The sequence below is a fragment of the Camelus bactrianus genome, chromosome 27, assembly GCF_048773025.1.
Source record: "Camelus bactrianus isolate YW-2024 breed Bactrian camel chromosome 27, ASM4877302v1, whole genome shotgun sequence".
In the NCBI taxonomy this organism is placed as follows: domain Eukaryota; kingdom Metazoa; phylum Chordata; class Mammalia; order Artiodactyla; family Camelidae; genus Camelus; species Camelus bactrianus.
The window spans coordinates 34717599-34735538 of NC_133565.1; the positions used below are offsets into that span (position 1 = coordinate 34717599).

General features: G+C 34.2%; 1 protein-coding gene across 8 annotated transcripts in view; it reads left to right on the plus strand.

Annotated features, from left to right (window-relative positions):
• MYO9A (myosin IXA) overlaps window positions 1-17940 on the plus strand; it is a 175552-nt gene that overhangs the window by 53152 nt on the left and 104460 nt on the right. For all 8 annotated transcript variants that reach the window (XM_074354176.1, XM_074354177.1, XM_074354173.1 and 5 more), the window contains 4 exons: window positions 1347-1473; window positions 7822-7911; window positions 14317-14433; window positions 16791-16925. In XM_074354176.1, coding sequence (XP_074210277.1) covers window positions 1347-1473; window positions 7822-7911; window positions 14317-14433; window positions 16791-16925 — 469 coding nt within the window. The remainder of the gene's footprint in view (window positions 1-1346; window positions 1474-7821; window positions 7912-14316; window positions 14434-16790; window positions 16926-17940) is intronic.

Sequence of the window (17940 nt, forward strand, 5' to 3'; positions counted from 1 at the left end):
CTGAACGTTAGTAAATAAGTGAAGGTACCCCTCCTTCCTCCATTCTCCCTCAGGACACCTCATTTACCTCATGTGACACGTGACTGGCTGACTTACGGATCGAAGTGTCAGTCTGTACATTAAATAATAGTGAAATTTCATTTCATTTTTTTTAGATAAAATAAGTTGGAAATACAGTATTTACTTCTCTTACACCATGAGATTGTCTTTTACACTTTCTGGTATGACTGCGTCCCATACTGGAAACCACTGGAAACAATATGTTCCTGGTAGCCTGGCCTTCAGTGTGACCCTTCTCTATCCCTCAGATGTTATCTTCAGATATTCTCTAACACGAGTTTCACATTTTAACTAGACTGATGGTATTCTCTGAAATGTTACGTTGTACTCAGAACATTCACTGTTTGCTTCATTCCATGAAGGAGTCGTCTCTTTTCCACTCATTCAGTTACATACTTGTAATGTTTTGGATGGAGAGCGTATCACGTGTACTGCTATTCTCCTCCCCTGTGACCATGGCTGACTTTGCTGATAAATCACAGTCTTCTGTTGCACCCACATCTGCTTCAGAACTACTCTTAACAGAGCCTTGCAGGCAGTCTGTTGTTTGCCATGTGGATCAAACCTTTGCTGTAGAATACTGCTCACGTTCTGCCTTTTTAAGTACAGGTTCAGAGTAAACTGAGTTCGTGAGATGTAGGGCGCAAGTGTAGGGGTCAGCTTCATCGGCCGGAGGAGGGCGTATTTTCTTCTGAGACAGGAGGGGAGAGCTGTCCAGACATAGATGTTTCACACCAGGGCCTGATATGCCAACCCTCATGGCCTCATACTGTTTTTTAAGCATTTATAATATGATGGACCGTATAATATGATGTAGGAAAGCATTTAAAAATATAATAATAAAAGATCACCCAGGTTACTTCATTAAAAAAATACAGATTCCACGGCTTTTCCTTTAAAGCTTCTGATTCAGTAGATCTGAATTAGACTGCAGGGAAAAGGCATTCCAGGCAGGGTTTTTGAGAAGAATTTAGAAAGTCAGACTTTTGAAACATGATAGCAGATTCAGACAATAGTAAAAAGTCTCCTTTGAACAGCTCTGTCTGACAAGTGATACAATCCTGAAAGTAGGGTTATGTAAAGCGCTTTGCATGGTGCCTGACATAGTAAACACTCAATTACTTTTAGTTATTATGGTTATGATTGTTATCCCCATATTTCTTATTTTTCTGAAGACTAAATACTTTGTAGTTGTACTAGTTAATTTGCTGGATAAGAATTTTGAAATGAAATAAGCTTAGAGGATGCACACAAACAAGCTGTAATTTGTGGTTTTATTTTCGCAGGATTTTCTCTCTTCTCTCAGCAATACTACATTTGGGTAATATCTGTTACAAAAAGAAGACATACCGGGATGACTCCATAGATATCTATAACCCTGAGGTGCTGCCTGTTGTCTCGGAACTATTAGAAGTGAGTGATTACATTCTCAGTTGTCATTTCAAATTCTGGGTAACTTCTCAGTTATTCTGTGTCACTATTTTGTAGGTATAAGTGGGTTAATACTTTTTATTTATAATGTTTCTCCACAAGATAGAAATTTTGCTACCGAGTGTGCCGGAATTTTCCGAGGATTTGGGTTTTCTCTCCTGCCTCCCCTTGTGACGGATGTCTGTAATTCCTCAGTTTGCTGAATAGCATGAATATATCATTCTAGACTGTGGCATGTTCTGGGCTTTTATAGTTTTTCTCTTTCTGTATTTCAGATTTCTTTTCATACTAGGACTTTGGTTAAATGATTTTACTTGAAGGTGGAGTTTCTGGGTGGATGGGGAAGAGGGAGCCGAAGGTCTTCATCCTATGATGCTTCTTCCCACATCAAGGTCTTTATTAACTTTCTCTTTCTTCCTGGAGTGATGATTTCTCATGTTTTCCCAGCTAACTGCTCATCTTAAAAAGGGTATAATTTTTTATAGGTCCTCTCCTCTGACAGAACGAGGAAATACATGTGTGTATACTAACCTCAGTATTTCACATATCTACAGATATTTTTATCTGTTTGCTATCTATATCTATATAAAGACAAACATGAGATTGTACTGTTTCTAACTAATCCATTACTACATGTATTATTCTAGCCTTCCTGCCCTTGCTTATCTGTAAACCTGCACTCCAACGATGAGGAAGCTGTCCTGTTCACTTACTTACTTATTCAATTCCAGTATACCTGGGTAGCAGTATTAGAATTTTTATTCCTTACCTCTGTGAGAAATGACTTTATTAAGACATCTGCCTCTAGCTTTACAGAGTCCATTTATTTGCAAAATTATTTAGGTCGGCACCTTTTCCTCCCACCCCTTCATTGAGGTTGTTCCATATATTTGTCATACAGTTCTCATGCCATGGTCTGCATTCTTTCCTAGGATTCCCCCAAAGTCTTAAATAATTTTCTAAAAATTTGTATACATTAAGGTTCACTCTTTTTGCTGTATGGGTTGTGACAAATGCATAGTATCATGTATCTTCCACTGCAGTATCATACAAAATAGTTTCATAGCCCTAAAATTTCCCCATACTTTACCTGTTCAACCCCTCCCCCCAAACTACTGAGTTTTTTTTTTTTTACTTACTCTGTAGGTTTGTTTTTTACAGAATGTAACATAATTGGAATCATATAGTATGTAGCCTCTTAAAGACTGACTTTTTTCACTTAGCAGTATAGTATACACTTAAGATTCATCCATGTCTTCTCGAGGCTTGCTAGTTCATTTCTCTATATTGCTGGGTAACATTCTGTGTTATGGATGTAGCACAGTTTGTTTATCCATTCACCTTTTGAAGAACATCTTGATTGTTTCTAGTTTTTTTGCAATTATGAATGACCTTTTTTTTCTATTAAAATATTACCTTTCAAATCTTGATTCATATGCTACTTTATGAGGTTTACCTTATTAAATGGTCTAAACTGATTCTATCAGCATGGAACATTTGCTTCTACTTAGCATAATTTAATGTTGGCTTTGTAGCATAAAGTTAATTGTTTACTAGTTTGTGTCCATTATAAGGTGGTGGTGATGCTCTTTTAGAGCAGTGGTGCCTCTTTCTTATTTACCTAGCCCTACAGTGTTTATTATTTTGTGCATACCTGGGTGTTGTTTATTAACTTCAGTGGAATGAGTTAGCCTGGCAGAAGGGTTAGGAGGCGGGAGTACCTTGTATTGGAACTGGACTCACTCAGTGGAAAGAAGTTCCAGGATGTGGAGTGTGGTATCTGAAGGCTGTAATTTTGAAGGTCGTGAGGGTCAGAGAACAGATGGTATTTCAGGCAGGCATTTCAGGTGATATTTTAGTCAAACACTTGGTGTTGTGGTAATGTAGAGCGCTGCGGCTGGCGGTCTTATTAAGTTCGGACATTTAGCAAGTACCAAGGCTTCGTGCAGTATTCTTTCTTTGGTGAGAGACTAGTAAGGGCAATTCAGGCAATTTAATACTCAAGTATTGGTTAAAAAAAGAGGAAAAATCCAATTCTGAGAATTGTCAAAGTTAGACTACTAGCTAAACGTGATTTGATAGCAAATCTCACTTTTGAACTCAAGCTTCTTAAATTCCTCCTTGTTATGTTTAGTTTGGACTAGCTCTAGAAATGGAGGTTGAGTGTTAAGTAGAAAGAAGGTGTCTTCAGAGTTGAGGAGCTGGAGGAGATCTGACAAGACCTCCCATGGTATCTAAGACATCATTTTTAAGTGTGATTTTTTCTTATTGGTTAAAGTTGATAATAATAATTACAACCGTAAGGCTTTCACTGAAATAACGTTAAAAGATTGGCACAACAACTGGTTTAATTAAAATGTAAACTCAGTTTAGTCAAGATTTAATTTAATTTCCCTCCTTCCCAAAGTGATTCAATTCAGTGATAGAGATTTACTTTTTAAGAAGAAATGTTTTTAAAATAATGGTTTAATTTTATTGATTTCTTTCAATTATTGTTTGTAGTTACTTCAGGCAGTAGTGAATGTTTTGAGTCTTCTTTTTACTAACTCCTATTGGAATAGATACTTGTGAAATTATTGAAAAGAGAACAATCTCTGATAGATTGTGTTTAATTTGGAGCATGTTTTTGTTGTGAGATATTAGAACCATCATCATTACCAAGAATTGTTCAGTTTTTCATAGATTTATGTATTTTGAATATATTTAACATCTGTTGAAACAATATAAAGAATGTGTTTTTACAAGTTTATGGTGACCAAAGAGGAAATGGGGGAGGAATAAATTGAGCGTATGTGATTAACAGATGCATGCATACTACCATATATAAAACAGATAAACAACAGGGATTTCCTGTATAGCACAGGGAACTATATTCAGTATCTTGTAATAAACTATAATGGAAAGGAATAGAAAAAACAATAAAGGTACATTTGTATGTGTATGACTGAATCACTTTGCTCTACACTTAAAACTAACACAATATTGTAAATCAACTATACTTCAGTTAAAAAGATGAGTTTTTCTAAAAACAGACTCATGGACATAGGAAAAATACTATGGTTACCAAACGGGAAAGGGTGGAGGAGGGATAAATTACAAGTTTGGGATTAACAGATACATATTACTATATATAAAATAGATAAACAACTAGGACCTACTGTATAGCACTGGGAACCATATTCAGTTTCTTGTAATAACATATAATGGATAAGAATCGGAAAAGAAAAAATATATCTGTGTGTATATATCACTGAATAGCTTTGCTGTACACCTCGAACTAACATTGTAAATCAACTACACTTCAATAAAAAAATAAAATAATGAAAAAATTTAGATCCTTAATTTTGAAAAAAAATGAGTTTTTAAAATACATTTCAGTTTCTCAATTATGTGAATATGAGAAACATTGTAGATTGGCTGTTGAGCCCATTGCTAATTATTTTGTATTAATAAAGTTTATTTGAAAAATTTAAAGTCACATACGTACAACTAAGACCATTTGGAAGATTATAGAGGTAGCTGATTAAAATATGAATTCCATAATATTTTCTTTAGGATGTTTTTCAAATACAAGGAAGATTAGTTTGTTTTGTGTGATTGTGTGTATGTGTGTAGATCTGTGTATGATAATTGTCTGGTTTTAATGCCAGCATTAAGTCAGCTCCTTCAAATGAGTTGGCTAGTTTCCATTCTTTTAATCTTTTTCCTACATTTAAGAGAAGAATCATTAGCAGAGAATAATATGTTTCTAGGATGTGAGGGATATCAGCCTGTGACCAGTTATATTTGATGTCCTTCCAGATTGTTTTGTGTTGACTGATTTTTCAGGATTTTTAAATCTAGCTTGAGTTAATTTTCGTAATTTGTGTTTTTCTAGGAAATCACGTGTTGATTAAATGCTTAAAACTTATTACTTTTGTGTTCTTTGTGAATATTTTGTTGATGTTTAAATTTTTTTTCTCTATGGTGTTGGCTTTCTGTTTGTGTATTTTTCTTTTGATAGGTGTGAAATTTGTCTGTCATTTCTTATGTTTAAATAATTGTTCTTTGGATTTATTAGTTCTGTCTTTTTCTTATTATATATTAGTTTTTATTTTAACGTATTTTCTTCATTTTTTCTCTGTTAAATTATGAAATGTTTTCAGCATACATTATATATGAAAAGCAATATAATGAATGCCTGTGTACTTGAAATCTCACCCAACTCATAAAATAGTGTGTAATTGAAGTCCACTGTGTACTCTGCCCCCACCAGAAGTAAACACTACTGTTTATTTAGTTTTTGTCATTCTCATTCTTGTTTTTATATTTTCAGAGCAGGTAGATATTTCCAGGAAGAACGTCTAGTTTTGTTGTTCTTCATGTTTCCAGACTTTATATGAATGTTACACTGTGTGTATCATTCTAAAACTTGACCTTTTCATTTCATATTATGTTTTTGAGATTTTTCAGTGCTGGTTTATATATTCTGGAGTCTTCTTTTTAGCTATTGTGTAAAATTATATGAATAAAACATAATTGTATGTTTTAGTGGGGAGTGAGATGGTTTGTAATTTTCCATTTATAGATAGTACCATGACAGGCATTGTTGTACGTATCTTCTTGTTAAAATCTGTGAGAATTATTCTAGAGTAGAGTCCAAGGAGTACAGTTCGGGGTTATGTTACATACACACGTTGGGCTTTACTGATCCTGACAGATTACTCTCTGCACTGGTTGTATGAATTTATACAAGTGTATGGAAGTGACCTTTGCTCAGCACTGTTGCCAGCTTATATTTGTTTCTTCCTTTAAAAAAATTTCTTGAGTCTATTGCAGAGATCATTTATTTTTAAATATTCACTTTTAATAATTGCTTACATGGAGAAATATATATCACAATGTTACAGTGATTTTTATCTCATATATATCATACATGGTTTTTCTTACTTTTCTTAACTTTGTCATTTTTTGTGTAATCTGGTATTATTTATTTTGTTCCTAAAAATATTTTAAGTAAATCTGAAAGGTTGAGGTTTTGTGTTTAAACTTTGGCTTTTCATTTTGTCAAGTTAATGTGCCTTAAATTGTTTCCTTTTTTTGGAATGTGAGGATTGAGCAATGGATGCTCCAGTAGAAGATGTCTTTTCTTTACCGTGTAATTATTTAAAAAAAATAATTGATCTCATGAGTTTGCTGGTGGCAGGGTAGTGCCCCACTCTGTCATTTTATAACTCAGTTTTTCCTTGTAATCTTTTTTGCTTGAAATATTTTATATCATGTACATAAAATTTTATGAATGTTGTATCTTTATTATGTATGGATGCTTTTATAAAATAGTCTTGTTTACCATTTCATGCCCATCAGTGTGGCAGAAATAAAAAATGTCTGATAACAGCAAGAATAGTCAAGGTTTAAAGAAGTAACTCAGTGCTGCTGCTGAGAGAGCAAATTGGTAAAACTGTGTATGGAAGTTTGGCAATACTCTGTAAAGCTAAAAATGTGTACACTATGATCTGATAATTCCACTTTTAGGTACATACTTCAGAAAATTCTTAAACTAACAGGAATATTCACTGCAGTTTATTTTCTAATGGTGCAAAATTGTAAATAGTGCAAGTGCCTACAATAGGAGAACGGATTGCACACAGTGGTAATGTGTATGATGGGATGCCATTTATGTAGTATAGCAGTTAAAATGAATAAGCTTGACCTAAATTTTCAACATAGTTATAGCTCAGAAATTTGTGGATAATATAAAAACATTAGCTGAAATGATACATACGTATGTATGTATATATGTGTGTGTGTGTGTGTGTATAAAAAGTGAACTGAAATGACACATGTCAAATTCACAGATAGTATTAGCCTCTAGAAAGAGACTGAGAACAGAAGGAGCATCACTTGTGTCTGTTTAACATCCATAAGTAAAAATAAACACTTGAAACATAAATGAGTATCCGTTATAATGCCTGGAATTCAAGAAGTGTTGTCACTTTTTGGTCCTTGTCTTCATGTTGTGAGATTATGATTATCTTAAAATATTTTTGTACTATTATGTATTTTTCATATTCTACGCAATGAAATATGTTTCTCTGTTATGATCAGAAAGAGAACTTTAATTTAAAAAGATTCTTTTTTGTCTTTTATATGGTGAAATGAGGTGAGTAGGAAACTTAAATTCCACTTTGGCCAATATTTAAATAACCCAGTGTGTCTTTGTTTTTATTTTTTTCTCTATTGTATGTTTGCTAATCTCATTAAATTTTTTTCTTTATTAGGCTTTTCAGTAGATAATTCAACTATTGTCATATAAATCATATATATTGAATTTACTTTTCTGCTGTGTAGGTTAAAGAAGAGATGCTCTTTGAAGCATTGGTTACGAGGAAGACTATGACAGTGGGAGAAAAGCTTATTTTACCGTACAAGCTGGCAGAGGTATGAACAGATTTTCTTTGAAATCAAAGAATTCTGAACATTTTTAGAAGTTTAGGTTTACATTCGTTCTCTTAACAGAATGAAAATAACAACAAAATGTTGATTGAAATATTTTCTAGGCTCTTGAAATTTGATTATGAACTTACCATCAACTTGAAAACTTAACGTGGTTGAATGTGATTTTAAGCAATACACTTACATTTTTCTCCAGAAATCTTAATCTGATCACCATTTTTAATTTTCATATTCTTAATATGTGGGATGAATAGATGGTAGGTAGAATTATAAATGAGCAGTGTTTGACCCAAATTCCTTTTGAGGCAGTTCTGTCTTCCAGCACATCATGCTCTGCTGGCTTCCACTCCGTGGCAGTTGTTCTTGTTTGCTTTTTGTTTTCTTCCTGACCTCTAAAAGACAGGGCGTCCTAGGATAATCTTTGTCTTTTCGTCTTTGTTCTCTTTGTCTAGGTTGTCTCTTCCAGTCCCACGGCCTTACCTCTCACCTGTGTAGTGAGGCTTCTCGGTGATTCACTGCTATAGTGAGCTGATACTCCTGTTGTACCACTACACTAGCTGTATAGGCTAGGAAGATTATTGAAAAGCCTACTATTTTATAGTGAAATTTTATGAAAGTGATAAGAACTCAAACTGACAATTATTATAAGAATAGGACAGGAATAGAAGATTAGGAGACACAGGAGTGGGGAAATAGTGGTTTAACTGTGTTCTAGGAAGATGCTGATCCTTTCACCCCTTGTTTTGGGTCCCTCCCAGCTGTACCTGTGGGTCTGCATTTCTTACGTGTCAGGGATTGTATGTCTTATTTCACAGTCTCCAACTTTGAGAACCTTTCTAAACAACAGAGAAAGCCAGTCATTTTAAGAGTTTTGCCCTTTTTTACATAAAGGTTCAATGCTTTTTTATTTTCTTTTGTAACTGTTTTCATTATTAAATTTTTCTTCATGTTTATTTACATTTTTAAACTTTTTTCATTTTTTGACTTTAAATTCAACTTTCTGAGATTATTTTTGTAGCCCCTGCTTTATTTTTTTTTAACATTTTTTATTGATTTATAATCATTTTACAATGTTGTGTAAAATTCCAGTGTTCACAATTTTTCAGTCATACGTGGACATATACACACTCATTGTCACATTTTTTTCTCTGTGAGCTACCATAACATTTTCTGTATATTTCCCTGTGCTATACAGTATAATCTTGTTTATCTGTTCTACAATTTGGAAATTTTGAAATAGAAATATCTATCCCTTCCCACCCTCTGCCCCCCTGGCAACCACAAGTCTGTATTCTCTGTCTATGAGTCTATTTCTGTCCTGTATTTACGCTTTGTTTTTGTTTGTTTGTTTGTTTGTTTTTGTTTTTGTTTTTTAGATTCCACATATGATGATCTCAAATGGTATTTTTCTTTCTCTTTCTGGCTTACTTCACTTAGAATGACATTCTCCAGGAGCATCCATGTTGCTGCAAATGGCATTATGTTGTTGGTTTTTATGGCTGAGTAGTATTCCATTGTATAAATGTACCACATCTTCTTTATCCAGTCACCTGTTGATGGACATTTAGGCTGTTTCCATGTTTTGGCTATTGTAAATAGTGCTGCTGTGAACATTGGGGTGCAGGTGTCATCCTGAAGTAGGGTTCCTTCTGGATACAAGCCCAGGAGTGGGATTCCTGGGTCATACGGTAAGTCTATTCCTAGTCTTTCGAGGAATCTCCACACTGTTTTCCATAGTGGCTGCACCAAACTGCATTCCCACCAGCAGTGTAGGAGGGTTCCCCTTTCTCCACAGCCTCTCCAGCATTTGTCATTTGTGGATTTTTGAAGGCCATTCTGACTGGTGTGAGGTGATACCTCATTGTAGTTTTTTGATTTGCATTTCTCTGATGATTAGTGATATTGAGCATTTTTTCGTGTGCCTTTTGATCATTTGTATGTCTTCCTTGGAGAATTGCTTGTTTGGGTCTTCTGCCCATTTTTGGATTGGGTTGTTTATTTTTTTCTTATTGAGTCCTGTGAGCTGCTTATATATGCTGGAGATCAAGCCTTTGTCAGTTTCATTTGCTAAAATTTTCTCCCATTCTGTAGGTTGTCTTCTTGTTTTACTTATGGTTTCCTTTGCTGTGCAGAAGCTTGTAAGTTTCATTTGGTCCCATTTGTTTATTCTTGCTTTTATTTCTTCTGGGAGAAAATTTTTGAAATGTATGTCAGATAATGTTTTGCCTATGTTTTCCTCTAGGAGGTTTATTGTATCTTGTCTTATGTTTAAGTCTTTGATCCATTTTAAGTTTATTTTTGTGTATGGTGTAAGGGAGTGTTCTAGCTTCATTGTTTTACATGCTGCTGTCCAGTTTTCCCAACACCATTTGCTGAAGAGACTGTCTTTATTCCATTGTATATTCTTGCCTCCTTTGTCGAAGATTAGTTGTCCAAAAGTTTGTGGGTTCATTTCTGGGCTCTCTATTCCATTCCATTGGTCTATATGTCTGTTTTTGTACCAATACCATGCTGTCTTGATGACTGTAGCTCTATAGTATTGTCTGAAGTCTGGGAGAGTTATTCCTCCAGCCTCTTTCTTTCTCTTCAGTAATGCTTTGGCAATTCTAGGTCTTTTGTGGTTCCATATAAATTTTATTATGATTTGTTCTAGTTCTGTGAAATATGTCCTGGGTAATTTGATAGGGATTGCATTAAATCTGTAGATTGCCTGTAGTGTGACCATTTTAACAATATTGATTCTTCCAATCCAAGATCATGGAAGATCTTTCCATTTTTTAAAGTCTTCTTTAATTTCCTTCATCAATGGTTTATAGTTTTCTGTGTATAATTCTTTCACCTCCTTGGTTAGATTTATTCCCAGATATTTTATTACTTTGGGTGCTATTTTAAAGAGGATTGTTTCTTTACTTTCTTTTTCTGTTGATTCATCGTTAGTGTAAAGAAATGCAACTGATTTTTGAACGTTAATTTTGTAACCTACTACCTTACTGAATTCTTCAATCAGCTCTAATAGTTTTTGTGTGGACCTTTTAGTGTTTTCTATATATAGTAACATGTCGTCGGCATATAATGACACTTTTACCTCTTCTTTTCTAATTTGGATCCCTTTTATTTCTCTCTCTTGCCTGATTGCTGTGGCTTGGACTTCCAGGACTATGTTGAATAGGAGTGGTGATAGTGGGCATCCTTGTCTTGTCCCAGGTTTTAGTGGGAAGCTTTTGAGTTTTTCACCGTTGAGTACTATGCTGGCTGTAGGTTTGTCATATACAGCTTTTATTATGTTGAGATATGATCCCTCTATACCCACTTTGGTGAGAGTTTTTATCATAAATGGGTGTTGCATTTTATCAAATGCTTTATCGGCATCTATTGAGATGATCATGTGGTTTTTGTCCTCTCTCTTGTTGATGTGATGTATTACATTGATTGATTTGCGTATGTTGAACCACCCTTGTGTCCCTGGGATGGCCCCCACTTGGTCATGATGTATAATCTTTTTTATGTGTTGTTGGATTCTATCTGCTAAAATTTTGGTGAGGATTTTGGCGTCTATGTTCATCAGTGATAATGGCCTATAATTCTCTTTTTATGTTTTTTGTTTATGTTTGTTTGGTATATTTGTTTATTTGTTTGGTAAATATTTGAAAACGCTTTTGTGCCTAGAACTGTGCTAGGCATTAGGGGTAAAATGAGAAGCATCCCTTAAAAATTTTAGTATTTTATCTTGAAGAGCAGTGGAAAACTCTTTAAAATATTTTAAGCAATTAGTTATCTTAGGTTTTTTTCTCAAGGATCACTCTGGCAGCAGTGTGAAGAATCAGTTGGCAGAGAGTGTGTTAATTTTGTATAGCTATGTAACAAGCTTAGTGACTTAATACAACGCAGATTTATTATTTGACATTTTCTATGGATTATCCATCTGGGCACAGGTTAGCTGGGTCCTCTGCTCATGGTTTCATTATGCTAAAGTCAGGCTATCCATGAAGGCTGTGATCTTACCTGAGACTCAACATCCTCTTCCGAAATCACAGGTTGTCCACAGGATTCAGTTCCTCGCAGTTGTAGGACTGAGATCCATAATTTCTTCTTGGCTTTCAGAAGCCATTCTCAGCAGCTGGAGTCCGCTTGCAGTTTCCTGCTCAGTGGTCCTGTACCCAACGTGGCAGTTTGCTTCTGCGAGGCTCACAGGAGAATCTCTGATGGATGGGCTCAGTCCCTAATAAGAGCTTTCTCTGATTAAGTCAGCTCTACTCCGGACAGTCTCTCTTTGATTAACTAAAAAATTCAGCTGATTTTGGGCCATAATTATATCTTTAAAATCCCTTTACCTTTGTCACATAATATTAGATAGTCGTGGGAGTGAAATCCATCATGTTTACAGTTACTGGGAGGGGCTATAGAGAACGCGTACACCTGGTGATGGGAGTACACCTGGTGATGGGAGTCTTGGGACCACCTTAGGATTCTCACATGGAGGGCAGGAGTGAGTGTGGAAGGATGAGTTTAGAGCCTGTGGCAGTTGGTACTCCGCAGAGGAAGATGCTTGCTGCTTTGTCTAGAATGGTGACAGACTGAAATGGAGAAGTGGATTTTTTTTTGCATGTATTTAAAAGGAAAGACATTTCAATGGTAAAAGCAACAAGATTTGGCAGTGATTTGCTTAAGGGGAGGCAAGGAGAGAGAAGGAGATGTGAAGGATGAGTCCTAATTTTCTGGTACGCATAACTGTAGGAATATTGGTAGCGTTCGGAGAGATAGGAAACACCAAACGAGATCTTGTTTGAATGGGAAAACAATTAGTTGTTATTTGGGCTTATTGAGATTAAGCCGAGAGAGACAGGACTGCATTTCAGAGAAAAGAGGCTGAAAGTATAATATTGGGAGTTGTGGGGTAAATTGGAATTGGTTTATTTGTATTCTCTCTGAATTTAAATTTAATATGAAGATTTGTCTTTAACTAAAAGTTTCAACTCATATTTATTGTAAAAACTAATATATTTTATTATTCTATGCTTTTGTGTCTTATGCTTTTTTATTTAGTTTTAAAATATTTTGCTTTTGCTGAATTTAATCAGATTTTCTTTATTTTTCTCCCCTCTGGGGGAAAATAGAATAGTGATTCTTTCTATATAATTTACTATTGATTTTCATGATATTTTAAAGATGCTTTGTTGATAACTTGCCTAAGAATAAAATTTTAGGGGCACATTCTTTTTTCTCTCAGAACTGCCAAACATTTTCCAGTTATTTGCAAGTGTCTGTTGTTGAAGATTGGGAGTCTGATACCTGTTTCCTCTTTCCTATGCAGGTAGTAGTTTAGGCAGTTATTTTTTTGTTCTAGAAACCTGAATCCCTTTTCCACTGAAATTCAGAAATTCATTCATCATCTTTGTGGTAGGTGGTAGTACTCTCTCCATTTAACAAGCATACACGCTGCAGTCTCAGACGTATTTGAAGTGACTTGACCCAGGTCACACAGCTAGAATTCAGTAGAGAAACTGGGATGGGAAGGTAATCTAGCTCTTCATCATTACTCTCTGCTTCCTCTGAACTTAAGGACGTAGGTATCCATGTGTCCCTGAATACACAAGCTTCAAGGTAAGTCCCAAGATGATACACATGTGCATTCCTAGGATCTGCATGCTTTTACGTGCGAGGACTCGGTTGTCTTCCCCCGCCTCCTTTTTAGGTGATAGTACTTTCTAAATGTTGTATTTTCTTTAAGTAATAGACTTTATTGTTAGAACAGTTTCAGATTTATGAAAAAATTGATCAGATAGTACAGAGAGTTTCCATAAACTGGGTAAAGCTTGAAGTGAGGGAAAAAATAAATCACACAACTCCATAATGAAAGAATTGTTACTGTTTGGGGATGGAGAAATTCTAGAGGTTACTGCGGATGGCAGGCTGAAGACAGCCAAGAATGCAGTTTTGACGGTGTTACGATTACCTTTTAAGAGTCTGACTGGGATTCCACAGATAACTGATGCCTTTTTGCTATCAGATTTATTCCTGTGCCTGGAATATGCTTCCCCACTTTAGCTGGCAAAGTTCATTTGTTTCTAAACTTCCAGTTATACCTTCTTTACTAGGTGAAATATATATCCCAATTTGCAGTAAAGCTGTTTTGAACTGAGTGACCTACGCTTTGTTTCCTTTATCTTTCATGGCAGTTTTAGCCTAGATTCCCCAAGTTGGACTAAATTAATGAGTATATATAGAAAACTTCAATGATAAGCTATTTATATTGAGGGAAAAATTAATCTCTAATTCAGGATAATAAGCTTTCTGTCTTGAATGAGAGCAGAACACTTTGTTATGGTATCTTAGTCATACTGTTGCCAATTTCACTTGGAAACTTAACTTTTTTTTTCCCTTTTCCTTCAGGCTGTGACAGTGAGGAACTCCATGGCTAAGTCTTTATATAGTGCCCTGTTTGACTGGATAGTTTTTCGGATTAATCATGCACTTATGAATAGTAAAGATTTGGAGCAAAATACCAAGGTAGACATACATTGGATTATTATATATTCCTGAAAAAAATATATATTCCTGAAAAAATATTTAGTAAGATGGTTAATGCATGAAATTTCAAAATGTAGAATTATATGGAGAGATAAGTTAAGGGTCACCTTTTATCTGTATTCCCTGCTGTTTCTCTCCTTACTTCTGTTTTTATTACCTATTCAGGGAAACTGTTGTTCTGTGTGTCTTTCCAGAGCTTTTTTCTTATATACTTATATTCCTTTAGATGTATGTATACAGTGTTGTTTTTAGACATAAAAATAGGATCATGCTATGTATAGTGCTTCTAACTTGTTACGTCTTGAAATATATCTGGACCTCATTATTTTTAATAACTTTTTAGTAGTGTGTAGTATGCTTATATACCATAAATTCTCCCATTAAAATATATTTGTTTTATTGATATAAATGATGAAGTAAGAAATATTCTTTGTGCATATTTCTCTAGGATAAAATCCTCAGAACAAATTGTTACATTTCAAGACATATATATACATATATAAAGATTTTGGTTGCTACTGCTAAATGGCTTTTCAAAAAGACTACACTTCACTAGTAGTGTATGGAGGGGCCTATTTCCCTACACTTTACTCACATTGAATATTACTAGTATTTTCACCTGCTAGTCTGATAGAAAGAACTATTTTATTACCAGTCTTTTCAGTGAGATGAAAGTCAAGCATCTTCTCATGTTTTCTTGATTTTATTTCTTTTCTTTATATATTTTTGCTGTTTCTGATCTTGTTCATTTTGTCTTTCTGTTACTTCTTTTAAAGAGTCATCATAGATATTTCAGGGGATCAAAGTGTGATATATATTGCAAATATTTTCTCTTGACTTTTAAGATTTGTTTATGTTATGTTTTTGATACACTTTAAATATACCGTATACCTTAAAATTTTTGTACGGTTAATTCTGTCATTATTTTCTTTTATTGTCCTGGGTTTTAGTTACTTATTTTTCTTACATATGAAGGGCTCTTCCAGCCCAAGATTATAAAATATTTATTCTCATACTTGTAGAATTTAATTTTTTAAGTTCATGTTTGAGTTTATATTTTTCCCAATTGGAATTTATTTTTTAATATGGTAGATGTAGATATTTACCTTTTATTCATTTCAAATCCATTTTTATTTCCCAATAACTTTTATGCAATAGTCTACCTTTACAGACTGATTAGCAGTGTTATCTTTATTACTTAATCCTACTGTCTTAAATGTAAAATTGTTCTTACATGATCTTTTCATGCTTTGAGTAACCCCACAGTTAGAAAATTGATTTTAATTGTAATCTAATTTACCAACTTGACTTATTTTTGAAAATCATTATTTCACTGTTTTTCATAAGGGCCTAGAATTAGTCAGCAGAATTAATCAAACAGAATACTCTTAATGGAGACTTTAAAAATCTCTTACTATTTATCACTCATTACATCAGTTTGCCCAGTATCTCTTGTAGCACCAGTGAAGAAAAAATTGTTTTCATTTAATCAAAATTGCCATACAACTGTATTTTAGAATGAGGTAGGGTGGTAAGAAGAATGTTGGTTTGGGTTGTTAGAGCTGACTCTATATCAACCATAATAAGAAGACAATGTCTTCAAGTAAAATACCAAGAAATAGGAAAATAAAACTTTTTTTTTTTTTTTTTTTTTTTTTTACTGTACTGCACTATTCCATACCAAACAGCCAAAAAAATTTGAGTGTTGTTGACTTTTGGGAGCAGAAATTGAGGATGGAGAAGGGATTGTTGTTTTTTGTTATAATCCTTTGAGAACTATTTAATGTCATAAATCTCATACTTTTTTTGATAAAAATTTTTAAAGTTTCAACTTCAAGAAACCTCATATTCTGATAACCAGTTTCATTTCTAGCTTGCACATATTAAATCAGAATTCTACTGGGATATAGAAGTCAAACTAAGAAAAGTTTCATGGTCCTCTTGGCATAACTAGATACTGCCAGGAGTAACCTAGCTTTGCTTAAATTACCTTTTGACTTCCCCATAGCCTGTTTTTACCATTTTCTTGACTCTTGGATTTTAGGGATTTCTGAGATTAAGCTAATAGGCCATTAACCCTGCTTTGTACATTTCTGTAAAGTAATCAGTGGATTACATTTTTAAATTTTTTGACATATTTTTATAATTAAGATAAAAAGATAAAGAGAACTAAAATGCGTTTTATTTGTGGTATATTTTGGTTGAACACTGGCCTCCCAAAATCTCTCTCCTGCTGTTGAAAAACTTTGAGCATATTGTTACTTATATTTTGAATATTATTAATGAAATAAATTTGACTGTTGTTTTTTAACCATAATTTTTTTCTTGTTTAACAGACTTTGTCCATTGGTGTTCTTGATATTTTTGGGTTTGAAGATTATGAAAATAACAGCTTTGAACAGTTCTGTATTAATTTTGCTAATGAACGTTTACAACACTACTTTAATCAGCATATCTTTAAATTGGAGCAAGTGAGTACCTGAATGCATGTATGCTAGCCCCCTTCCCACTCCGTCATCCCCGCACCCCTACCTCACATATACTTATACACGTAAACACACGTAACATTTTGAGTCATAGCCGTAAGTATTTTAAGTGTTGTATTTGAATATAGATACTGTTGTCTTCATATTAGTGTCAGCACGGGGCATAGCAGAGCATAGTTTTGGGGCCTTATCATACAGGGTTTTTTTTGTTGTTGTTGTTTAATAGTCCTCAAGTAGATCCCATAATATGTGCTTGTTTGATTAAACCTTTGAAAAGATGGATGGGTTTGTTTTGAATTTTTGTTGGTGTTTTTGATTTTTTAATTGGTGCCATGGGTTTGGTCGCTGTATGTAATGCTAAGTATGCTTGTTTGATTGTTTTGATCTCTTAGTTCAAGGATAGGATGGAGGAGCTTACTAATAGAATCTTAAGTCAGCTCAGAATATGGATACAAGGAAACAGGACAATGTAGGAAGACCAAAATGGGTAACTAGATATTTCTTGTGAGAAGCTCAAATTGATTGAATTAGTGTAGAAAGAGTGAGCTTTCAGTTTGCATGAGAATTCTTAGGTTAAATGCAGCGTTGAGGAAAATATGGGCTTTTTCTCCAAGTCAAGTTTGAAGACAATAACAAGTTGAGATTTAAGCCCAGAATTTGAGTTTGTATGTGCAGACGTTAGCAGAAGCAGGATTCACATTCAGCTCAAGGGAAATGGAGAAGAAAAGAAATGAACAGAAAGAGCACAGCACATCTACAAAACAGAAAAATAAGGTCTTTCCTATCATTATGGCTTGCTGTCCTTTGTCCTAGCTTTAAGTACTTCTGTTTTACTTAAAGAGTTATGAAGACTGATTAGTGTTAGCAGAAGCAGCATTAGTCCTGGCCATCTTGATGTGAATCTTTAATGCTTTTAACACATAACCTTTTTGCTAGACTCTCTTAAAGAACTATTAAAAAACTATCACCTAACGTGTATGTGGTGCTTACTGTTTATCAA